General features: G+C 57.6%; 3 protein-coding genes across 3 annotated transcripts; all 3 read left to right on the forward strand.

Moving 5' to 3' along the window:
• Positions 1 to 2,722: 2,722 nt before the first annotated feature.
• On the forward strand, positions 2,723 to 5,610 carry LOC141949957 (protocadherin gamma-B5-like). Its single transcript, XM_074884145.1, has one exon. The coding sequence runs from the start codon at positions 2,914 to 2,916 to the stop codon at positions 5,608 to 5,610; it is 2,697 nt and encodes an 898-aa protein (XP_074740246.1). The 5' UTR covers positions 2,723 to 2,913.
• Positions 5,611 to 9,083: 3,473 nt separating this feature from the next.
• Positions 9,084 to 12,323, forward strand: LOC141949958 (protocadherin gamma-A10-like). The gene is made up of 3 exons (XM_074884147.1): positions 9,084 to 11,803; positions 11,915 to 12,015; positions 12,150 to 12,323. The coding sequence occupies exons 1-3, from the start codon at positions 9,127 to 9,129 to the stop codon at positions 12,321 to 12,323; spliced, it is 2,952 nt and encodes a 983-aa protein (XP_074740248.1). The 5' UTR covers positions 9,084 to 9,126.
• A 7,407-nt stretch (positions 12,324 to 19,730) lies between these two features.
• LOC141949959 (protocadherin gamma-B5-like) lies at positions 19,731 to 22,621 on the forward strand. Its single transcript, XM_074884148.1, has one exon. It carries the CDS (start codon positions 19,922 to 19,924, stop codon positions 22,619 to 22,621), a length of 2,700 nt encoding a protein of 899 aa, XP_074740249.1. The 5' UTR covers positions 19,731 to 19,921.
• The last annotated feature ends 2,082 nt before the right edge of the window (positions 22,622 to 24,703 follow it).

The following is a 24,703-nucleotide window of genomic DNA, read 5'->3' on the forward strand; positions in this document are numbered from 1 at the left end:
AGGCAACCACTACGCGTATTGGAGCCCTGCTTCCTGAGAAGGCCCGACATCGCCTGTTAATGGGAAGTAGAGAATAAATCTGTTTTCTTTTTTTTGCTTCCGTGCGCTGACCTTTGATTCGCTTTGCTTATATTAAAACTGCTGTTGGTTTACCCACAAGGGTTGTTTTTTTTTTCCTATCTTATTTTCTTTCCCCTCTTTGCCCTGTTGAGAAAAAAAGGGAAGGGGGGGGAAGTGATAGAGTGACTTGGTGGGTACCTGGCATTTAGCCAAGGTCAAACCACCACACTGGCTTTCCCCATTTCTGGACAATGCTTTTGCGTTTGAAACTGTGAGTGTTGTTTTGCAGCAAATGTTTAGTTCAATCACCTAATACAGAATTTTAGGTGTGAGGAAAATGAAGCAAAATCTGAACCAGAATCCCTTCTCTTTTCTCTTAGCTTGAGAAAGAGGCCCATGATGAGGTGCTACACTTAGAGCATTTGATTTGTAAGGAGACTAACAGGCCAGAGAGTAGAAAACTACAGATGAGAGCTGATGAATATTTCATAAAATGAACCCCCTCCTATGTAGTGCAGAGTAAGACCTTAAGGTTGCCCTTCTAGCTTGAGACCCCAGGGATCTGCAGATGCTGTGGGAGATGAATTTCAATATCCAAGTGCAGACTGCCAGTGACTTTCCTCTGACAACTATTTGTTTTGAGGCTTGTTGCGTGGCTTGTTACATTTTCTTTTCCTTTCCTGGTCTCCTCTGGATGTTGGTTTAGTTATAAGTAACAGGCTCTCTTCCATTGTGCGTTGGTGCCTCCTGCTCATGTCACAGCTGGTGAGGAGGGCAGGAGATGTGAGGGTACATTTGTGTTCTGGTTTTGGGAGGGAGAGCAGATGAAAACAGGATTATAGTAGGAGTCGCATCTCTGTGGGACAATGTGTGTGATAAAAAGGGGGAAGAGGTTCCCCCTAAGTCACTAGTTTGATGGCCCACTCTCTCTCAGATGACCGCTCCTCTTTGACTTTGGCCATTGCTCATTCATGTGCTTTAGAATCCTGTTTCTTCTGAGAATGGTGGTGAGCAGGCAAAGGTACATCCCTTCTTGTTTTTGCTAATTCTGAGAAGGCCAGAAGCAAACCTGCAACTTGTGTAGGGTCGGAGAGAAAACTCAGGGGAGATCTGTTGTTGGGGGTGGGTGTAGAGGCACAGACAGTCATTTCCCTGCTTGTCATAGTTACTCCCTTGCGCACACCTTGTGGTACCAAGCATACAATTGGAGTTGCTTCTGCTCAGTAAGTTGGGCCTAAGAAATGTTATTGCCCAGATCCGTTCATTTCTGTGTGTTTCTAACAACTGTTGTCATGAGCTACAGCTCGACCCCCAGGTGTCTGATCCAATGGGGAAGGTCACATCTGCTCCAAGTCTCCGAGGGCAGGGGCACCTCCCATATACGTCTTGGCTGGTGACACGGTGCAGAGGAAGGCTTTCCTAGATCCCCGTGTGCTGCCAGAGGACACTTGTCTGCAGCATAAGAAAGGAAACCATCTCTGCTGCAGTCCTCAAAGTGCAGAGCTGCACCCGGCCCAGCCAAGGTTTCCATGAACAGACGAGGGCTTTGTGACAGAACGTGTGCAGGGTGTCCCCAACACGGTCACCCAAAACATGATGGACACTCGTTGGAGAGAGATAGGTTTGACAGGAGGACTGTTGGATGGGTGAGGACCTGGCTGGATGGCTGCGCCCAAAGAGTTTCAGTCCATGGCTCAATGTCCAGATGGAAACCAGTAACATGTCGCTCAGGGGTCCGTCCTCGGAGCAGTACTATTGAATGGATCTAAATAACATCTTCCCCAGGGACAGAGATGGTGGCAATGAGGACACCCTCAGCAAGTGTTCTGATAAGCTGTGGATGCCCCGTCATGGTAAGTATTCAAGGACAGGTTGGACGGGGCTTTGAGCAACTTGAGCTGGGGAAGGATGTCCCTGCCTGTGGTACGGGGGTGGAGGAGTGCCGGACAACATCATATTTATGGTCTTTTCAAAGCCAAACCAATCTTTCATTCTATGAAAGATCTGACCTGGCTTTGCATCTTCCCACCCCCAACCCCTCATGTATGGAGACAAAAATGAAGGAGAGAACTTCTGTGAATCAGAACCACATTAATAAAGGCTATTCTGCTATCTGGGCATAGGGGGAGACACATTGCCTTCGGGGTGATACAGTTCTCTGTGCAACTGTTCTTCTCCCTACAAGAAAAATCAACAACAGGACAAACGTCAGAGACTGACTGGAGCACAAGGAAGAAATGCACAGAAACCCTTTGCAGGCCCAGGATGACAGGACTGCACTGACGTTTGCTTCATCCTGTTTCTGATTATTTATTGGTTATCAATAACTGACCTCACAGCTGGTGCCAAGGCCTGTGCCGTTTCTGTTACGATGCGAGCTTTGCTGTCCATAACGCAATGGTAACGCTCTGGTAATCAAGTATGTGACCATCAGCGCGTACGTGGAGCAAGGCTGCGTGGGAACGAGCCGTCACAAGTGGCGGGTGCCCCCTCCTTTCCCCTGTGTCCCAGAGCCCCCGGGAGCGCGGGCATCAGCCGGCTGCGGTGGCGTCGCGGCGCCTCCGGGTGCCGCTGTTGGCCGCCGCGGAGCGGCGCTGGAGCCGGAGCCGCCGCCGCCGCCGCCGGAGCCGCCGCCGCGTCCTGCCCCCGCCGGCTGCTCGCTCGCCCGGCGCCGGCCAGAGCGGCAGCGGCGCGGGCAGCAGAGGCGAGAGGCGGCGCGGCGCGGGGAGCAGCGGCGTCCGAGCCGGCGCCGAGCTCGCTGCCCTCCGGCGGCCCCTGCGCTCGGTGCGGAGAGCGGCTGGAAGGGCGGCAGGGCAGCGGCAGGAGGGAGGAGCGCGGCGAGCGCTGCCGACGATGGCGGGCAGGCAGCGGCAGAGCCGGCGGCGAGCAGCCGGGCGAGTGCTGCTGCTGCCCGCTCTGCTGCTGGGCTTGTGCTGCCGGGCGGCGGCGGAGCGGATCCGCTACGCCATCCCCGAGGAGCTGGGCAGAGGCTCGCTGGTGGGGCCGCTGGCGCGGGACCTGGGGCTGAGCCCGGCGGAGCTGCCGGCACGCAAGCTGCGGGTGGCGACTGCCGCTGAAAGGCAGCTGAAATACTTCTCGGTGAGCGCGGAGAGCGGGGAGCTGTACGTGAGCGAGAGGCTGGACCGGGAGGAGATGTGCGGCGAGGCGGCGTCCTGCTCCGTCAGCTTCGAGGCGCTCGTGCAGAACCCGCTCAACGTTTTCCACGTCGAGGTGGCCATCCAGGACGTCAACGACAACTCCCCGGTCTTCAGCAAGGCTGCTCTGGACCTCGAGATCGGTGAATGGACACTTCCCGGGGCGCGTTTCCCGCTGGAGATGGCCTGGGACGCGGACGTGGGCAGCAACTCGCTGCTGACTTACCAGCTCACCAGACACCCGTCCTTCACCCTGGCCGTGAAGGAGGGCCCAGATGGAAGCAAGCAGCCGGAATTGGTGCTGGAGAGCGCGCTGGACCGGGAGAAGCAGAGCTCCTTCCAGCTGGTGCTGACGGCGGTGGACGGCGGCGACCCGCCGCGGAGCGGCACCGCCCAGCTCTGCATCAACGTCACCGACGCCAACGACAACGCGCCCGTGTTCGCACAGGACCGGTACCGCGCCAGCCTGCGCGAGGACGCGCCGCCGGGCTCGACGGTGCTGCACGTGTCCGCCTCCGACGCCGACACCGGCACCAACGCCCGCATCACCTACGGCTTCGTGGAAACGCCGGCCAAGGTGCTTCAGAAGTTCGTGGTGGACGCGGAGAGCGGGACGGTCACGCTGCAGGAGGCGCTGGACTTCGAGGACACGCGAGGCTACACGCTGCTGGTGGAGGCGAGGGACGGCGGCGGCCTGGTGGCCCACTGCAAGGTGGAGGTGGAGGTGCTGGACGAGAACGACAACGCGCCCGAGATCACGGTGTTGTCGGTGTCGAGCCCGGTGGCCGAGGACGCGCCGGTGGGCACGGTGGTGGCCCTCCTGAACGTGATCGACCGGGACTCTGGGGAGAACGGTCAGGTGTCGTGCGAGCTGTCGGGCGAGGCGCCGCTGTCGCTGGTGGCGTCGTCGTCGGGCGGCTCGTACAAGGTGGTGACGGCGAGCGCGCTGGACCGGGAGCAGGCGGCCGAGCACCGGGTGACGGTGGTGGCCCGCGACCGGGGCATCCCGGCGCTGTCCGGGCGCGCGGCGCTGGTGCTGGAGGTGTCGGACGTGAACGACAACGCGCCGGTGTTCGAGGAGGCCGCCTACAGCGCCTACGTGGCGGAGAACAACGCGGCGGGCGCGCCGGTGCTGCGCGTGCGCGCGCGGGACGCGGACGCGGGCGCCAACGGGCGCGTGAGCTACTGGCTGGCGGGCGGCAGCGCGGGCGCGGCGCCGTACGTGTCGGTGGAGGCGCGGAGCGGCGCGGTGTACGCGCAGCGCTCCTTCGACTACGAGCAGTGCCGCGAGTTCGCGGTGGCGGTGCGGGCGCAGGACGGCGGGGCGCCGGCGCGGAGCTCGACGGCGACGGTGCGCGTCTTCGTGCTGGACCGCAACGACAACGCGCCGCGGGTGCTGTGGCCGGCGGCGGGCGCGGGCGCGGCGGGGCCGGCGCCGTTCGAGGTGGTGCCGCGGTCGGCCGAGGCCGGGTACCTGGTGGCCAAGGTGGTGGCGGTGGACGCGGACGCGGGGCGCAACGCGTGGCTGTCGTACGAGCTGGTGCAGGCGCCGGAGCCGGCGCTGTTCCGCGTGGGGCTGCACAGCGGCGAGGTGCGGACGGCGCGGGCCGTGTCGGAGCGGGACGCGGCCAAGCAGCGGCTGGTGGCCGTGGTGAAGGACCACGGGCAGCCGGCGCTGTCGGCCACGGCCACGCTGCACGTGGTGCTGGCCGAGAGCTTGCAGGAGGCGCTGCCGGAGCTGAGCGAGCGGGCGGCGGGCGCCGACTCGCCGGCGGAGCTGCAGTTCTACCTGGTGCTGGCGCTGGCGCTCCTCTCCGCCCTGTTCCTGCTGAGCGTGGCGCTGGCCGTGCTGGCGCGGCTGCGCCGGGCCGGGCCGCCCGCCGTCCTGCGCTGCCTGGGCGCGCAGCGCTTCTCCGTGGCCGGCGCCGCCTTCCCGGCCGACTTCTGCGAGGGCACCTTGCCCTACTCCTACAACCTGTGCGTGGCGCCGGGCCGCGCCGTGGCCGAGGCCGCTTGGCTGCCGTCGCCGCCGCCGCCGCTGCCCAGCCTGGCCGCGGAGGAGCTTCTCGGCGGGGAGCCCTGCGGGAAGCGGAGCCCGAGCAGCAGCGCCGGCGCGGGAGAGCCGCCCGCGGAGCCCGACGCACCGCAGGTCTGTGAGCCCGCGCGCTCTCGCTCTTCTCCTTCAGCCGGGCGGAGCCGTCGTGCCTCTCGCCCGGGCTTTTCCGCGGCTGCTGGGCACGGGGAGCGCTCCTCCGGCTGCCCGGGAGGGAAGGAACGGGCGGGGGATCCCCCTTGCTCTGCGAGCAGCCAGGCAGCCGCGGCACTCCCTGCTCTGCCGGCGGCCCCACCCTCAGCCTCACGTCGGGGGTTTTCTCGCCGACCCTACTTTGAGTAAACCGAGGATCGTGCGTGACGAAAGATGTGGTGGGCGCTTCTTGGTGGAGAATTTTCCTTCCTTGGCGTTCTTTTCCCCAAATCGGTTTATAGCTGCATGCAAACCCGTGGGTTAATCCATTTCCCCAAGAAAACGGGCGTATTTTCTCCATTAATGCAGATGTTACAGATTGTTCCTCCGCAGTGAATGTTGCCCTCATACGCCGTGTGTTCTCCCATCTTCTGGAGGAAGGTTGCAGCAGAAGTGTCAGCATTAAGTGGAGAAACAAATTTTATCCAGGCATAAGTTTTGCCAGTTGTTTATACAGTTCTTTCCCATGCTAACTGTGAATGCGGGTCCTTACCGTGTAGAAGGAGATCCACTGATTCTACGTGACGGAGTCGGGATGATGGGATTGACTCTTGGTGTTGGCGTTTTTTTCTTCCTGAAACATGCGTGTTTTCTCCATGGAAGAAGTTACGGTTTGTTTCTCCGTGATGAAGGAGGAGAGTGTCCCTCGTCTTTTGGGGGAATTCTTTTGCAGTAATAGTAGCCCAGGTGGGATGGCTTAATTATTCCAGGCATTGTTTCTCTGTGCAGTTATTTCACTTTCTTTTTTTGCTTCCTGGGTCATAATTTCCCCCTTTTCACCGTTCCTGATCTGTCTTTCATACAGTGAAGGTGTAGAATGGGATCTCAACAGAAAAAAGAAATCGCTTTTTGTATTTCAGAGCCTGTTCTCTTTTCCTCTCCCCTTCTCCCAAGGGAAAAGTCCGAATATGTGTGTCCGACTTTCGCGTTTTGTATTTCAGAGCCTGTCTTCTTTTGCTGTCCTTGTACCCGTCATTCCAGTTTGACGGCTACAAAACCCGTGGTGGCGATTGTGCTTTTGGATCAGTGGTCGAAGACTCCTAATATTCTACACGTAGAATTAAAAAAAAAAAAAAAAAAAAAGTATTTTACTTGCCAAATATGTAAAAAAATATAGTTGTAAAAAAAGTATTTGTCCTTGTTTTCCCCCTCCCCTTTTCCCAAAGAGAGGTGCTTGGACCTGGTTGATCGCGTTGACAGGGAAAGACTAAACCGAGGAACTCGGTCTCTCAGCACTTTATCAGTCGTTGTATTTGACCAGGAGGGGCAGTGGTCTGTTGGTCGTCTTTTGTCTGCTTTGGGCGTTAGTGCCGATCTCGGTTTCCGTGAAGGAACGAAAGAAGCCTGTAGCGCTGCTTTTCTGGCAAGTGCGAACCGGCACTTAGTGCCTCATCAGCTGTCACTCGTGTAGGCTCAGTGGAGAGGTTCTTGCCATTCAGCTTGTGCCGCCTAAAATGGTGGTACTGGTGTCGTGAACCGCTGAGATGTCGTGGGCTCTGCCACTCGAATCTAGTCCATTTACACTTTTAGAAATGGTCCGCATAGTTTAGGGTGTGCAGCTCTACTTGTCTTCGCCTGCTGTCCTACAGTATTTTGCTGAAGAGGTGTCCTACCAACATGAACATTCAAGGATTAGATTAATAATTTATTAAGAAGTTGCAATCTTTGACATCACGATTTATGAGAAAATGAATGTTTCTTCTGGTCGTTCAAAGTCTCTTATTACTTGGATAAATCCAAATGTGTTTCAACTACGCCGCCAAGGCAACCCAATTGTCTGCAGAACCTGCGCTGTCTCCGAGGGTGTGTTAGTGCCGGTGAACGCGTATCCTGCCTGTGCAGAATGAAATCCTTCACCGTTCTGAACCTCCGTCCTCTTTCTCCTGGGTGTCGCGGTGGTGGGGATGGGAAGTGTTGAGCCATGTGTCCAGGGAGGGAGGAAGGAAGGAACGGGGCGACCCCCTTCCACTCCAGCAGGCAGTAGGCGCTTCGTGGTTCCTCGGCGGTCACAGGTTGAGGTTCAGCTGAGAAGTTCTGACTAGGAAACGTGTGTTGGCTGAACTGCTAGTAACGGTGAGGGCGGATCCTTTCTGTGTACGATGAGACCCGCTAATCCTACACGACGCCGCCGGTAAACAAGGTTGACGCTCGGTGTCGATGTTTCCTTCCGATGACTTTTTCCCAAAGCCCCATATGGACTTTGTTTAACAGCTGAAGAGAGCCCCGTTGCTTAATGCTGTTTAGTGTTGGACTCCCAAAGGAAACGCGCATGAGGCTCCATGGCTGGAGAAGTTACAGCTTGTTCCCCCGACGTGTGCCCTCCCGTCTTTTGGGGACAGGCTGCTGCCAAACGGCAGCACTAGTGGGACGGATTAATTTAGTCCAGGCACTATATCTCCGAGTTTTTTGTAAATTTACTTCCCATGTTTTCTTCCATCCCAGGTGATGTTTTTAAAGTTCCAGATCTGTCTTTTCAACAGAGGATAAGGTGTAGAATGGGATATCAAAAAAACCAACAAACCGACAAAAAACCCCATACATGTTTTGTATTTCACAGCCTATTTCCCTTTTTCCAGAGAGCTGTACTCAGTCCCGGTTGCTAGCATTTAGCTGTAAGGGTTTGGATTTTGCCTGAATTTCCTGTTTGTAATGGAGCCCCGAACAGCGAGTGCATGTGCAGCGCTGCCGGCTGCTGAGTTACTCTAGAACGGAGCGTTAAGTCCTACGTGTAAGCCCAGCCTAGAGTGTAAGGGTAGAGGCAAACATCGGGAAGTGCTGTTGGGAGAAGGGGGAGGAGTGGCGGCGGATTCAGAGCAGCCCCCGATGTGCAGGTGAGAAGTACCAAAGAGAAGAGCGAACAGTGGAGTGTCCCCGCACTGCGGGAGAGCGGGACGGACCATTGCGACTGGTGGTGAGATGCGGCGCAGGTCCCCTCCTCCATGACACTGCTTTCCTCAGCAGAAGGGGCGAGGACAAAGTCCGTGAAGCTCGAGTGCTGCACAAAGCTGTGCAATTCGCGGTGGAGACTGTGCTTTCGGACCGAGGGGAACAGGCTCGTCACTGTCCCCACGTCATATTTGACTTGGCATAATATCGCCAGATACATTTTTCTCCCGTGCGGTAGAAGGAACACAGTGGCGGGCCGCGTGTTGTTCCTTTGTGGTCGGGATGTGGGCGAGGATCACGGAGGAGGTGTCGGGGAGAGCCGGCAGCGCAGGAGCTCCCCGCCGGGCGGGCAGCGATGTCTCGGCAGCGCTCGGTGCCTGCAGTGCCGGGAGGAGGCTGCGGGCGCCGCTGTTGACCGAGGAGGAGCGAGAGGAAGGCCGGAGCGCTGCAGGCAGCCCCGCCCGCTGCGGCCCGACTCGCTCGCTCGCTCGCTGGCTGGCTCGGCGGCCGGGCGGTCTGCGAGCGTCCCCGCGGTGCGGAGCCGTGCTGCAGCGAGGCAGAGCGGCCGGCGGCAGCGGCCGGGGCAGGCGACAGCGAGCGGGAGCCGGAGCCGAAGCCGGAGCTGGAGGCAGAGCCGCAGTGGGAAGAACGACACGGGGCCGAAGCAGAAGCCGTAAACGGGAGCCGGAGCCTGAGCCGGTGCCAGAGCCAGAAGCGGATCGGCGGGCGGCGGCGGGTCGGTGGCGGCGGTGGTGCGGGGCCGGCGGGGCCGCGGCGGAGATGTGCGCGGCGGGGAGGCGCCGGGGCCGGCGGGAGCGAGCCCTGCTGTGGTGCGTGCTGGTGGCGGCGTGGGAGGCGGCGTGGGGGCAGCTGCGCTACTCGGTTCCCGAGGAGATGCCCAAGGGCTCGTTCGTGGGCGACGTGGCCAAGGACCTGGGGCTGGAGCTGCCGGCGCTCCGCGACCGCGGCCTCCGCGTTGTCTCCGCAGGGAGGACGCAGTATTTCTCCCTGCACGGGCAGACGGGACATTTGGTGACGGCGGACAGGATCGACAGAGAGCAGCTGTGCGAGAGTGTGCAGCGCTGCGTGCTGCGGTGTGAGGTGATAGTGGAGGGGGAAATGCAGGTTTACGGCATCGAAGTGGAGATCACGGACATTAACGACAACGCGCCCAGCTTCAAGGAAACTGAACTGGAGGAGACAATAAGTGAGACGACATCGCCGGGGTCGCGGTTTCCCCTGGCCGAGGCTCACGACCCGGACTCGGGAGCGAATTCCCTGCAGCGCTACGAGCTGAGCGGCGACGAGCACTTCTCGCTGGCCGTGCAGGCGGGCCCCGGCGGGGACCAGCGTCCCGAGCTGGTGCTGGCGAAGGCGCTGGACCGCGAGGAGGCGGCGTTTCACGAGCTGGTGCTGAGGGCGAGCGACGGCGGCGACCCGGCGCGGACGGGCACGGCGCGCATCCGCGTGGCGGTGCTGGACGCCAACGACAACGCGCCCGTGTTCGGCCAGGCGGAGTACACGGTGCGTGTGCCGGAGGACGTGCCCATGGGCTCCACCCTCCTCACCGTCACGGCCACCGACGCCGACGAGGGGATGAACGCGCACGTGAAATACTCCCTGAAGAAAATCACAGAGAAAGCTTCGAAGTTATTCAGTCTGGACGCCGAGACAGGAGCGATCACGCTGGTACGGAGCCTGGACTTCGAGGAAGCGGCTCTCTACGAACTGGAGGTGCAGGCTCGGGACGATGGGCGACTTTTCGACACAGCGAAAGTGGCGATCACGGTGACAGACGTGAACGACAACACTCCCGAGATTTCGGTGCGGTCGGCGCTGACCGAGATCTCCGAGGACGCCCCGTCGGGGACGGTGGTGGCCCTGCTGCACGTGCAGGACCGCGACTCGGGGGCGAACGGCGAGGTGCGGTGCAGCATCGCAGAGCGGCTGCCGTTCCGTCTGGAGAGGTCGTTCGAGGACTACTACCGCGTGGTGACGTCGAGGGAGCTGGACCGGGAGGAGGTGGCGGAGTACAACGTGACGGTGCTGGCGGCCGACGGCGGGTCGCCGGCGCTGCGGAGCAGCGCGGTGCTGGCGCTGCGGGTGCTGGACGTGAACGACAACGCGCCGGTGTTCGCGGAGGCGCGCTACAGCGCCCGGCTGCCCGAGAACAACGCGGCGGGCGCGCTGGTGCTGACGGTGCGGGCGGCCGACGCGGACTGGGGGCAGAACGCGCGCGTGCGGTACCGGCTGTCGGAGGGGCGGGTGCGGGGCGCGCCGCTGTCGTCCTACGTGTCGGTGCAGGCGGAGACGGGCGCGCTGTACGCGCTGCGCTCCTTCGACTACGAGGAGGTGCGCGAGGTGGGGCTGTGGGTGCGGGCGGAGGACGGCGGCGCGCCGGCGCTGAGCAGCAACGTGTCGGTGCGGCTCGTGATCGTGGACGAGAACGACAACGCGCCGCAGGTGCTGTACCCGCCGCCGGCGCCGGGCGCGGGCGCGGGGGCGGGCGCGGGTGCGGGCGCGGGCTGGGCGGGCGTGGAGCTGGCGCCGCGCTCGGCGGAGCCCGGGGCGCTGGTGGCCAAGGTGGTGGCGGTGGACGCGGACGCGGGGCAGAACGCGTGGCTGTCGTACGAGCTGGCCAAGGCGACGGAGCCGGGGCTGTTCCGCGTGGGGCTGCACAGCGGCGAGGTGCGCACGGCGCGCTTCCCGCTGGCCCGCGACGCGGCGCGGCAGAGCCTGGTGGTGGTGGTGAAGGACCACGGGCGGCCGGCGCTGTCGGCCACGGCCACGCTGACGGTGGTGCTGGCCGAGAGCGTGGCCGAGCTGCTGTCGGAGCTGGGCAGCGCGGCGGCGGCGCCGGGCGAGCCGGCCGGCAGCCTGACGCGGTGGCTGGTGGTGGCCGTGGCGGCCGTGTCCTGCCTCTTCCTCGCCTTCCTGCTGCTGCTGCTGGCGCTGCGCCTGCGGCGCTGGCGCCGCTCGCAGCTGCTGGCGGCGGGCAGCGGCGCCTTGCGCGGCGTGCCGGCCTCGCACTTCGTGGGCATCGACGGCGTCCGCGCCTTCCTGCGCTCCTACTCGCACGAGGTGTCGCTCACCGCCGACTCGCGCAAGAGCCAGCTCCGCTTGTCGGGCGGCAGCTGCTGCGACACCCTCCCGGCCCGGCCGCCGCCCGACGAGCCCGCGCCGCTGCTCGGCGAGGACCCCGCCGCTGCCCCGGTGAGTTCCTGTGCCCGCACTTCGCGGCTCCGCGACGCTTCGCTCTGCTGCTGCTGCTCGGGCCTGGCCGCGCCGCGTCCCGGCCGCTGCCGAGGGGGGTTTCGCTCCCAGGCAGGCAGCGCTTCCCGCGGCAACGCGCCGGCTGCTGCTGCCTCTGGCTGGCGGGAGGGGAGCGTGGGACCGGGGCTCAGCGCTACAGCTGCTGCCGGCGGCGGCACAAGGGCCGACTCTGCGGTCCCGCCAGGTCAGGTGCTTCCCCACAGCCCGCGCGCTGGAGCGGGGGGAGATGCTCTTCCGACGGAACCCTCGTGCCCCCACATGTAACTTGGCTGCTCAGCGTTTCTGCTCTTCTCAGCCTCGCTGCTTCTCCATGACGAGCAACGAAATGTCTTTGCGCTTTCACCTTTGTGCAGCGGGCGGAGGAATGGGCTGGGCAACAACTGGTCCCTTGACGATGTCTGTCTGCCTGTTAGGAAGCTGAAAGAGAATAGGAAAAGTTGTGACTCTTTGAGAAAGTCTCTGGGTGGCTGCGTGGGAAGGGCTAGTGCAGGAAACGGGAGATGGGCTTTGCTGATTGCCCGTCTTTCAAGGCTTATTTACTTGAAATGGAGCTGGATGTGCCTTGGCTTGAGCATACAGGCTATGGCCAGAGCTGTAGGAGAGAGTCAAGGGGCAGTGGGAGATGTAAGGAGGGGGATAGCGCCCCTATGCAGATGTTCACTGACCGAGTGTCTCCTGGTGGGCGGCTCCTCTTCTACTTTTAGGTCCCTTCTTCCTAAAACACCAGTGAGCAGAGAAATGTGTCTTCCTTCTTGTATGGAGATGTCAAGATATCTATGTGGAGTGCGTGGTGTGATGGTGGTGAATGTTGAAGAGAAATAGTCCTGGAAAATGTCCCTGTGATGTCGAGTGTTTTGGAAATTATTTGGTCAGAGAACACCATGCAAGTTTTGAAGGGTTGGAGATGACAGTGCTGGGAGCTGTGTGTGAGGGGCTGTTGAAGGAGACAGGAGAGATGATTCGCTCCTTTCCCTGTCCGGTGCCCAGCTGCAGAGTCATACAATGGGAATTTCTCCTTGCCAAAGAATTTGTCCTGAGCCATTTTATTCCAGCTGCATTGGGTGTCCTGGGAGGTTTCTTATGTGTGTTTGCAATTGTTGTCAAATGTTAACTAAAACCTTAATCACATAATTATGACAAATGACATAATGAGAGTTTTGGGATGAGCAAACTGTGTGTAGAGTACCTACTAAACACCTTAATATTTCACCTACTCTAAGTGCCATGATCAAGAAGAGTATGGTGCCATCCTTTCTAATTTGCACGTGTCAACCTCTTGCCTTGCTCACTGTGATGAGCTGAAGATGGACCATTTTCTCTGATGTGCCCTTCATGTTTCCAGCAGAGAAGAGAAATGGTTTCCTAGGTGTGTTTCCTTAAAATGTTACTGTAAGAAATGCTCTTGTTTGTCACATAGACACAGTGAGAAGTCAATGACTATCCATGGTAAGGAGAAGTTGTCTCTGTGACGTTCTTTGGGTGAAGTCTATCTGAAATTATAACGATCAGTGAGAGCCTTGCGAGCTTGGAGGGTTTGAGGAGAGTCTCGGGGCTGCTGAGTGTGAGGAGGAAGTGGTGGAGACAAGGCATGGGTTTTGGTAATTTCCAGGTTTGTTACTAGAAAACATAAAGTGAGTCTGAAGGTGTCATTTTTTTGGATATCACACTACTTAGTCTCCAAGTGGCCAAGCTGTGGCTTCATCCATTTCTTTTCCTGTTGTATGACATTTCCTGTGAGTGGCAGTTATTGAGCATAGACGTACACTTTACGTTAAGGTCTGGGAATCATGTATCTTCCAAGTTGCCCATGTGCTGAAGAAGGATGATGGTGTCTTTGAGTTGATATTTTGATGAGTGAGTCTTTATTGGAGCTGCGTATTGCTTATGCACTGGAGAACATTTGCCATTTCTTTGACTTAGTGTGATGAGCAGAGAAATCTCTTTGCATGTGTCTGTGTTGTGATTGTTGTTCTCGGGTAAGGAGAACTGTGTGTGCAACGTCTCCTTCAGTGGTGTCTGTCTGCAAAGGCAGCTTTCCTGTTGTGTGATGTTTGGGCAGGGTGAGAAATTTGTGTCTGTCCATTGAAAAAGATTGCTGTGGTATGATGTGAGATGTCTAAAAGATATAAAGATGGTGTAAAAGTTCCATTCGTCCGAGATATTACATGAAGCCCACAGTTGTGGTTCTGTGCATTTTTCCCTTTTTCAACTGTCCAAAGAACTTACATCGAGGAACGGTGGCTCTGGTCTTTGGTGTGAGCTCCTGTGTGAGTGTCCTGTGGGCTTTTTACTAACTTGATACCTTTCCTGTGTGCCTACTAGAGCCGAGATCATCTGAAATGTCCAGCTCTGATTCCTTCACTTCTGCAGGTTTCCCATTCTTGCTTTCTTTGTTGTCCAGGTCTAAAGCTGGGCCTCGTTGTGCCTGATCATGCGCCAAAAACATTATAGGATCTCTTATAACTATTGGGCTGGGGGACCAGCTTCCACCCCTCCTGGAAGGTGTTCAGCTGCCAAGGCAAAGACTTTGACAGAGCTCAGTTTCCCTCAGGTGTCACTGAATGAAATGCTCTGTTGCCTGTGGCCGCCATATGGCCACGAGTTGGATATTGTGCGTGGTGCAAGCAAAGGCTGTGACTGCAGAGTGAGGAGGGTGAGGGGCTGGCTTTGGACTAGGAAAACAGGTGGGTCAATGTGGTTTTGGGTGGGCCATGGTTTGGTTTCATGGCTGGTGCTAAGGCCTGTGCCACTGATGTTGTGATCCTGGTTTCCCTGTCCTGAAAGGCAATTCCAGTCCTCCGGTCATAAAGCGTTTGTGCAGTAACTGTGCCTGTAGAATGATGATGTGTCTGTAGAAAGGTTTATAATTCCTGTGTGAAAGCTCCTTGTAAGTTTGCAATGTAGTGTTTCTTCATAGTTGAAATTAGACTTTCTTTCAGGCCTTGGTTTCCTGGAAGGTCATGGTACATTTTCCCCGTTTCTGGAGAGTAATTTATGCTATTGAAAACATCAGTGTTGTTTTTGCAGCAAATACTTACTCCAACCACCTAAGACAGAATTTTATTTGTGAGGAAAAGGAAGCAGAAGCTGAAAGAGAATGTGTTGTAATTTCTCAGAAGACAAAGCTTGAGAAGGAGAACCACACGAAGGAGTTTATACTTACGGCTTCATATCTGTGGGAGATGAGCAGGGCACAGATTAGAAATATTGCCGAGAGCTGACGAGTATTTCTTAAACTGAACCCCCCTGCTGTGTAGTCCAGAGTAAGGCTTTAGGGCAGCACTTGCAGCTTGAGATCTCAGGGACTTCCAAGTGCTCTCCAGGATGAATTCCCACGCCTGCAGTGAAGACTGAGACATCTTCCCGGTGAGTTCCTCTGAATCCACTTTCTCTTTGAATGCTTACTTGCCTTGCTGGTCTGATCTGTGGGTTTGTTTTTCTTTACCTGGTCTCCTCTGTATGTACGTTCATCTGTAACAATCAGCACAGCTTTGTTCAGCCATGTGTGGTGTGTTAGTGCCTCTTGCTGATGCTCGAGCGGGTGTGCAAGGCAGGAGATGTGGGGGAATGTTTGTGTTCTGTTCTTGTCGGTGGGGAATAGAGGTAAACATGACCTTAGCAGGAGTCGCATCTCTGTGGAACAGTGCGTGTGATAAAAGAGGGGAGGAGGTTTCCCCTAAGCCATTAGTTTGATGAGTCCTTTGCTGTTGGATGACTGCTCCTCTTCCATTTTGGGCATTTATCATTGATGTGGTTTAGAATCCTCGTCATCCTCCTGAGAGTGGTGATGAGGACTCAAATGTACCTCTGTTCTTCGTGGCATTGTGGTGCATTCTCCTCTCATGATCTGTTTTTGCCAATTCTGAGAAGGTCAGAAGCAAACCTGCCAGTTGTGTAGGGTTGGAGAGAAGACAGGGGAGCTCTGGGTGTGAGGCTGCAGAAGAAGAGATGGTCATTTCTGTACCTGTCGTAGTTAACACGAGCGTGTGCCTCATGGAGTACCTAATGGTGTATCATTTCTGTGCTTTGAACCTCACAGAGAAACGCACCTTCCCTTGCTCATACACGTCCATGGCCAGATCTTGGTGCATGTTCTAGATATTGTGTCTTGCCAAGTTGCCTTTTGATTACCTGTTCTTGCAAATTATGAGGGTCAAAGAACACCGTACAATGGTGTCAAGGTCCACTCATTGGACTTGTGATGGTTCGTTTAGTACGATCTCGAAAGTGCAAAATTAAGGCGACCAACACCAAAGGAGATTGCATCAATCAAACAGTGAAACTTTATTGTGTTGCTCGTGAAGTGGCACGTGAGAGGGGTGAAAGAAAGGGGAAAAGTGAAGTTTAGAAAGAATAGAAGGGGAGGTTATAGCTACCAGTGCTGATCTCAAGACGTCCTAACAGTCCTCTGTCCAGTCAGTGCTCCATCGTCAGTCGTTGTGATTCTTGGTGGGGAAGCTTCAAATTTTCATTCCCAAGAAGTCATCTTTTATGCTTAGTAACACACCTTGCTCCTCCTCTGCCTCAGAGATCTCCAACCTTCTCATAATTCAATTATGATATCTCTGCCTTTCTCGAGTGAGGCTCCCACGCATGCACGGGGACAGTGTCCAAGGCGTGGTCAGTCTTAGAGGCATTATAATGAAGCAAAGTTTGTCTAAAGTACATGGTACATGGCCAGTAGTTGGATATTGTCCGTGGTGCGACTAAAGGCCGCGAACGCAGAGCGAGGAGGGGCAGAGTCGGGCGTCGCACCAGGAACAAGGTAGGTCTGTGTGATTTTGCCTGAGCAAAAGTTTGATTTCATGCCTGGGGCCAAGGCCAAGGCCTGAGCCATGTGTGCTGTGATCCCGGTTCCCTATCCTGAAAGGCGATGATCGTCCTGTGATAATAAAGCATTTGTACAATAACTCTGCAGTTAGAAGGATGATGCATGGGGAGAAGGGCTGATAATTCCTGTGGGAAACCGCTTTTATCCGAATTACATCTCCCTGGAACATTGTGACATAGAGCTTCTTCATAGTTGCAATTAGACTTTCTTTCAGGCCTTTGTTTGCTGGAAGGTCGTGGTTTTGTTTCCCCATTTCTGGATAGTTATTTTTTTGAAAATCTGAGTGACATTTTCCAGAAAAACAAAAGAGGGGAGGAGACTCCTCCTAAGGAGGTAGTTCAATGACTCAGTCTGTGTTGGATTACTGGTGGTCTTTTAATTTGGCCATTTGTAATTTGCCTGTTCTTGAATACTTAGGATTCTTCTGAGTATGGTGGTGGGCTGAGAGAAATGTATCTCCTTTCCTGGTATGATCATGATGCATTACCCTCTCGTGATGGTTTTGCTAATTAGGATGTTCAGAAGTAAACCTGCAAGTTGTGTAGGGTTGGAGAGAAATGAGAACGATGATGTATGGGTAGAATGGCTTCTCTTTCCGTTGTGAAACCTTTATCCATCCATATCTCCCTGTAACACTTTGGTGGAGAGTTTCACCAATGCAGTGATTACATTTTCCCATCCTTTGACCTTCCTTCAGTCTTCTTGGAAGGTCATGGTTCATGTTTTCCTCTTGAGGATTGTTCTTTTGCATTTGAAACTGTGAGTGTAGTTTTGCAGCCAAGACTGACTTCCCTGGAGAACCACATGAAGACAGAATGTTATGTGTGAGGAAAATGAAAGAGAAGCAAAAAGGGAGTCTCTCCTAAGTCCTTCTAGTCAGATACAGGTCTTTGATCAGTCATTTCCACTTACGGCTTCATATTCATCGGAGATGAGCAGGACACAGAGTAGAAAAATTCATGAGAACTGTCAAATGTCCTGAAGTGCAGCCCCGCTACTACATAGTCCAAAGGAAGACTTTAGGGGCTCACTTGCAGTTTCAGGCCTCGGTGACTTCCAGGTGCTCTGGGAGATAAATTTTCAAGGCAGAGATGTGGCAAAGCCCCTGTACATTTACCAATATTTACTTCAGTGAGGCAATCAGAGCTTTAGGTTTTGTTTATTAATGTTGTGGTTTGAACCCAGAGGGCAACTGAGCCACACGCAGCCAATGGTTCACTCCTCTCCCCTCAGGAATGATAAGGAGAAATAAAGCCTAAAGGCTCTGGAATGGAGATAAGTGCAGGGAAGGATGAGTCACCCATTATGGTCACGGGCAAAAGAGAGACTCATTAGGGGAAGAAAAAGAACATCAATTTAATTCAAACACCACCACCACTTAACAATCGACCACATCTTACAATGAACCACAATTAAGCACATGTTAAAAACACCTTCCCCAACCCTTCCCTTTTCCTGGGCTCATGTTCGCTCTCAATTTCTCCACCTTCTCCACCCCAGCAATGCAGGGGAGCAGGGGATGGGGGTTGTGGTCAGTTTGTCACCCGTTGTTTCTGATGCTCCTTCCTCTTCAAGGGGCAGGACACCTCACACACGTCCCCTCCTCCAGCGTGGGTCCCTCCCACACGTGGCAATCCTCCCAGAGATGAACTGCACCAGGATGGGCTTCCCTCAGAGTCCCGGCCTTCGTCAGGTGCAGCCACCTGCTGCGGCGTGGGGTCCTCCACAGGCTGCAGGTGGCACCTGCTCCACGGGTGACCTCCATGGGTGCAGGGAACAGCCTGCCCTCTCCCCACGGGCTGCAGGGGAGTCTCTGCTCTGGCGCACCTCCCCCTCGCTCTCCTCCGCCTCCCTTCTTCCACTGACCTTGGTGTTTGCATGGGTTCCTCCCTCAGAGCTGCTGTTCCCAGCTCCAACTCCTCCTCCCGGATTCCCCTTCTTAAATATGTTATCACAGAGGTGCAACCACTGTTGCTAATTGGCTCGGCCTTGGCCAGAGGTGGGTCAGCTTGGAGCCAGGGGAGCTTTGAGAATCTTCTCACAGACACCACTGATGTAGCTCCTTCCCCAGCTATCAAAACACCCCTCCCATGCACACAAACCCAAGACAATTAAACCTCAGAAATGACTGAGAGATTTGAGCTTCTGCTTTACAGAAGAAACTTGTGGAGAACACTTGCACACCTCCCTACCCATTGCTTACTCCAAGTGGGTAACAAGCATTAATTGAGATTAAGGAGCATTATTGCCGCTATTTGCCGAGGTATGTGTTTTGGCTTCTTTGGTTTAAACAGGGAGTTTTGTTGTTCTCATAAAGGGAGATCTGAAGCTTAGTAAAGTCATTCAGTACAGGCAGAAGAGGCCCAATAGCCCTTCTGAATCACTGCAGCTCGCCCAGCTTACATCTGGATGCCTCAGTGACTTTACTGGTGCTCTGGGGATTAATTCCATGACATACATGCATGACATCTATGGGCAGAACGATGAAACCATTTGCAGGTTTGGCATGACAGGAGAGAGTGCCTTTGGAAAAGGAGAAAGAGCAGCACTTGGATCTTCCAGTATTTCCTTCTGCCTCTCTCTTGTCCTTGCGACTGGGCACAGGCCTTACCAAAACTGGCGTGCCTTAACCTCACTGGAAGTGAAACCCTTCTGCATTCTGCTATGACTCTTCTCAGTGTTTAGTGTGTGAATTCCCTTTTTCTCCTGGGTGCTGGAGAAACAATATCCTAGCTATGGGGCATACGCACACCCTGTTCAGTCTCTGAGCAGTCGCCCTTTCACACTGTGCCTTCAGTTCTCTGATTGTGCATGAGGGAACCTCGTTATTGCCTCTGGCACACATATTTCCTTCTTAGCTCCCATGCTAGCTCAGGCCACAAGCTGTAAAATCCCTGATGGAGTGCACTGCTGCTTTAACAACCCACGGCAGGTATAAGCCCCTTTTCAGTACGACACAGGAATGAAGTCCTGTGCCGTTTCTGTTACGATGCGAGCTTTGCTGTCCATAACGCAATGGTAACGCTCTGGTAATCAAGTATGTGACCATCAGCGCGTACGTGGAGCAAAGCTGCGTGGGAACGAGCCGTCACAAGTGGCGGGTGCCCCCTCCTTTCCCCTGTGTCCCAGAGCCCCCGGGAGCGCGGGCATCAGCCGGCTGCGGTGGCGTCGCGGCGCCTCCGGGTGCCGCTGTTGGCCGCCGCGGAGCGGCGCTGGAGCCGGAGCCGCCGCCGTCGCCGCCGGAGCCGCCGCCGCGTCCTGCCCCCGCCGGCTGCTCGCTCGCCCGGCGCCGGCCAGAGCGGCAGCGGCGCGGGCAGCAGAGGCGAGAGGCGGCGCGGCGCGGGGAGCAGCGGCGTCCGAGCCGGCGCCGAGCTCGCTGCCCTCCGGCGGCCCCTGCGCTCGGTGCGGAGAGCGGCTGGAAGGGCGGCAGGGCAGCGGCAGGAGGGAGGAGCGCGGCGAGCGCTGCCGACGATGGCGGGCAGGCAGCGGCAGAGCCGGCGGCGAGCAGCCGGGCGAGTGCTGCTGCTGCCCGCTCTGCTGCTGGGCTTGTGCTGCCGGGCGGCGGCGGAGCGGATCCGCTACGCCATCCCCGAGGAGCTGGGCAGAGGCTCGCTGGTGGGGCCGCTGGCGCGGGACCTGGGGCTGAGCCCGGCGGAGCTGCCGGCACGCAAGCTGCGGGTGGCGACTGCCGCTGAAAGGCAGCTGAAATACTTCTCGGTGAGCGCGGAGAGCGGGGAGCTGTACGTGAGCGAGAGGCTGGACCGGGAGGAGATGTGCGGCGAGGCGGCGTCCTGCTCCGTCAGCTTCGAGGCGCTCGTGCAGAACCCGCTCAACGTTTTCCACGTCGAGGTGGCCATCCAGGACGTCAACGACAACTCCCCGGTCTTCCTGCAGGACACTTTCCAGCTGGAGATCAACGAGTTGACTTCTCCCGGCGCCCGGTTTTCCCTGGGGGTGGCCGAGGACGCGGACGTGGGCAGCAACGCGCTGCAGGGCTACGAGCTGGAGGCCAACGGGTACTTCGCGGTGGAGGTGAAGGAGGGTCAGGACGGCAGCAAGTTCGTGGAGCTGGTGCTGCGCCGAGCGCTGGACCGGGAGAAGCAGAGCTCCTTCCAGCTGGTGCTGACGGCGGTGGACAGCGGCGACCCGCCGCGGAGCGGCACCGCCCAGCTCTGCATCAACGTCACCGACGCCAACGACAACGCGCCCGTGTTCGCGCAGGACCGGTACCGCGCCAGCCTGCGCGAGGACGCGCCGCCGGGCTCGACGGTGCTGCACGTGTCCGCCTCCGACGCCGACGCCGGCACCAACGCCCGCATCACCTACGGCTTCGGGAAAACGCCGGCCAAGGTGCTTCAGAAGTTCGTGGTGGACGCGGAGAGCGGGACGGTCACGCTGCAGGAGGCGCTGGACTTCGAGGACACGCGAGGCTACACGCTGCTGGTGGAGGCGAGGGACGGCGGCGGCCTGGTGGCCCACTGCAAGGTGGAGGTGGAGGTGCTGGACGTGAACGACAACGCGCCCGAGATCACGGTGTTGTCGGTGTCGAGCCCGGTGGCCGAGGACGCGCCGGTGGGCACGGTGGTGGCCCTCCTGAACGTGATCGACCGGGACTCCGGGGAGAACGGTCAGGTGTCGTGCGAGCTGTCGGGCGAGGCGCCGCTGTCGCTGGTGGCGTCGTCGTCGGGCGGCTCGTACAAGGTGGTGACGGCGAGCGCGCTGGACCGGGAGCAGGCGGCCGAGCACCGGGTGACGGTGGTGGCCCGCGACCGGGGCATCCCGGCGCTGTCCGGGCGCGCGGCGCTGGTGCTGGAGGTGTCGGACGTGAACGACAACGCGCCGGTGTTCGAGGAGGCCGCCTACAGCGCCTACGTGGCGGAGAACAACGCGGCGGGAGCGCCGGTGCTGCGCGTGCGCGCGCGGGACGCGGACGCGGGCGCCAACGGGCGCGTGAGCTACTGGCTGGCGGGCGGCAGCGCGGGCGCGGCGCCGTACGTGTCGGTGGAGGCGCGGAGCGGCGCGGTGTACGCGCAGCGCTCCTTCGACTACGAGCAGTGCCGCGAGTTCGCGGTGGCGGTGCGGGCGCAGGACGGCGGGGCGCCGGCGCGGAGCTCGACGGCGACGGTGCGCGTCTTCGTGCTGGACCGCAACGACAACGCGCCGCGGGTGCTGTGGCCGGCGGCGGGCGCGGGCGCGGCGGGGCCGGCGCCGTTCGAGGTGGTGCCGCGGTCGGCCGAGGCCGGGTACCTGGTGGCCAAGGTGGTGGCGGTGGACGCGGACGCGGGGCGCAACGCGTGGCTGTCGTACGAGCTGGTGCAGGCGCCGGAGCCGGCGCTGTTCCGCGTGGGGCTGCACAGCGGCGAGGTGCGGACGGCGCGGGCCGTGTCGGAGCGGGACGCGGCCAAGCAGCGGCTGGTGGCCGTGGTGAAGGACCACGGGCAGCCGGCGCTGTCGGCCACGGCCACGCTGCACGTGGTGCTGGCCGAGAGCTTGCAGGAGGCGCTGCCGGAGCTGAGCGAGCGGGCGGCGGGCGCCGACTCGCCGGCGGAGCTGCAGTTCTACCTGGTGCTGGCGCTGGCGCTCCTCTCCGCCCTGTTCCTGCTGAGCGTGGCGCTGGCCGTGCTGGCGCGGCTGCGCCGGGCCGGGCCGCCCGCCGTCCTGCGCTGCCTGGGCGCGCAGCGCTTCTCCGTGGCCGGCGCCGCCTTCCCGGCCGACTTCTGCGAGGGCACCTTGCCCTACTCCTACAACCTGTGCGTGGCGCCGGGCCGCGCCGTGGCCGAGGCCGCTTGGCTGCCGCCGCCGCCGCCGCCGCCGCTGCCCAGCCTGGCCGCGGAGGAGCTTCTCGGCGGGGAGCCCTGCGGGAAGCGGAGCCCGAGCAGCAGCGCCGGCGCGGGAGAGCCGCCCGCGGAGCCCGACGCACCGCAGGTCTGTGAGCCCGCGCGCTCTCGCTCTTCTCCTTCAGCCGGGCGGAGCCGTCGTGCCTCTCGCCCGGGCTTTTCCGCGGCTGCTGGGCACGGGGAGCGCTCCTCCGGCTGCCCGGGAGGGAAGGAACGGGCGGGGGATCCCCCTTGCTCTGCGAGCAGCCAGGCAGCCGCGGCACTCCCTGCTCTGCCGGCGGCCCCACCCTCAGCCTCACGTCGGGGGTTTTCTCGCCGACCCTCCTTCGAGTAAACTGATGATCGTGCGTAACGAAAGATGTGGTGGGCTCTTCTTGGTGGAGAATTTTCCTTCCTTGGCGTTCTTTTCCCCAAATCGGTTTATAGCTGAATGCAAACCCGTGGGTTAATCCATTTCCCCAAGAAAACGGGCGTATTTTCTCCATTAATGCAGATGTTACAGATTGTTCCTCCGCAGTGAATGTTGCCCTCATACGCCGTGTGTTCTCCCGTCTTCTGGAGGAAGGTTGCAGCAGAAGTGTCAGCATTAAGTGGAGAAATAAATTTTATCCAGGCATAAGTTTTGCCAGTTGTTTATACAGTTCTTTCCCATGCTAACTGTGAATGCGGGTCCTTACCGTGTAGAAGGAGATCCACTGATTCTACGTGACGGAGTCGGGATGATGGGATTGACTCTTGGTGTTGGCGGTTTTTTCTTCCTGAAACATGCGTGTTTTCTCCATGGAAGAAGTTACGGTTTGTTTCTCCGTGATGAAGGAGGAGAGTGTCCCTCGTCTTTTGGGGGAATTCTTTTGCAGTAATAGTAGCCCAGGTGGGATGGCTTAATTATTCCAGGCATTGTTTCTCTGTGCAGTTATTTCACTTTCTTTTTTTGCTTCCTGGGTCATAATTTCCCCCTTTTCACCGTTCCTGATCTGTCTTTCATACAGTGAAGGTGTAGAATGGGATCTCAACAGAAAAAAGAAATCGCTTTTTGTATTTCAGAGCCTGTTCTCTTTTCCTCTCCCCTTCTCCCAAGGGAAAAGTCCGAATATGTGTGTCCGACTTTCGCGTTTTGTATTTCAGAGCCTGTCTTCTTTTGCTGTCCTTGTACCCGTCATTCCAGTTTGACGGCTACAAAACCCGTGGTGGCGATTGTGCTTTTGGATCAGTGGTCGAAGACTCCTAATATTCTACACGTAGAATTAAAAAAAAAAAAAAAAAAAAAAAGTATTTTACTTGCCAAATATGTAAAAAAATATAGTTGTAAAAAAAGTATTTGTCCTTGTTTTCCCCCTCCCCTTTTCCCAAAGAGAGGTGCTTGGACCTGGTTGATCGCGTTGACAGGGAAAGACTAAACCGAGGAACTCGGTCTCTCAGCACTTTATCAGTCGTTGTATTTGACCAGGAGGGGCAGTGGTCTGTTGGTCGTCTTTTGTCTGCTTTGGGCGTTAGTGCCGATCTCGGTTTCCGTGAAGGAACGAAAGAAGCCTGTAGCGCTGCTTTTCTGGCAAGTGCGAACCGGCACTTAGTGCCTCATCAGCTGTCACTCGTGTAGGCTCAGTGGAGAGGTTCTTGCCATTCAGCTTGTGCCGCCTAAAATGGTGGTACTGGTGTCGTGAACCGCTGAGATGTCGTGGGCTCTGCCACTCGAATCTAGTCCATTTACACTTTTAGAAATGGTCCGCATAGTTTAGGGTGTGCAGCTCTACTTGTCTTCGCCTGCTGTCCTACAGTATTTTGCTGAAGAGGTGTCCTACCAACATGAACATTCAGGGAGTAGATTAGTATTTTATTAAGAAGTTGCCATCTTTTCCACCACGATTTATGAGAAAATGAATGTTTCTTCTGGTCGTTCAAAGTCTCTTATTACTTGGATAAATCCAAATGTGTTTCAACTACGCCGCCAAGGCAACCCAATTGTCTACAGAACCTGCGCTGTCTCCGAGGGTGTGTTAGTGCCGGTGAACGCGTATCCTGCCTGTGCAGAATGAAATCCTTCACCGTTCTGAACCTCCGTCCTCTTTCTCCTGGGTGTCGCGGTGGTGGGGATGGGAAGTGTTGAGCCATGTGTCCAGGGAGGGAGGAAGGAAGGAACGGGGCGACCCCCTTCCACTCCAGCAGGCAGTAGGCGCTTCGTGGTTCCTCGGCGGTCACAGGTTGAGGTTCAGCTGAGAAGTTCTGACTAGGAAACGTGTGTTGGCTGAACTGCTAGTAACGGTGAGGGCGGATCCTTTCTGTGTACGATGAGACCCGCTAATCCTACACGACGCCGCCGGTAAACAAGGTTGACGCTCGGTGTCGATGTTTCCTTCCGATGACTTTTTCCCAAAGCCCCATATGGACTTTGTTTAACAGCTGAAGAGAGCCCCGTTGC

Source organism: Strix uralensis, chromosome 14 (genome assembly GCF_047716275.1).
Source record: "Strix uralensis isolate ZFMK-TIS-50842 chromosome 14, bStrUra1, whole genome shotgun sequence".
Classification (NCBI taxonomy): Eukaryota; Metazoa; Chordata; class Aves; order Strigiformes; family Strigidae; genus Strix; species Strix uralensis.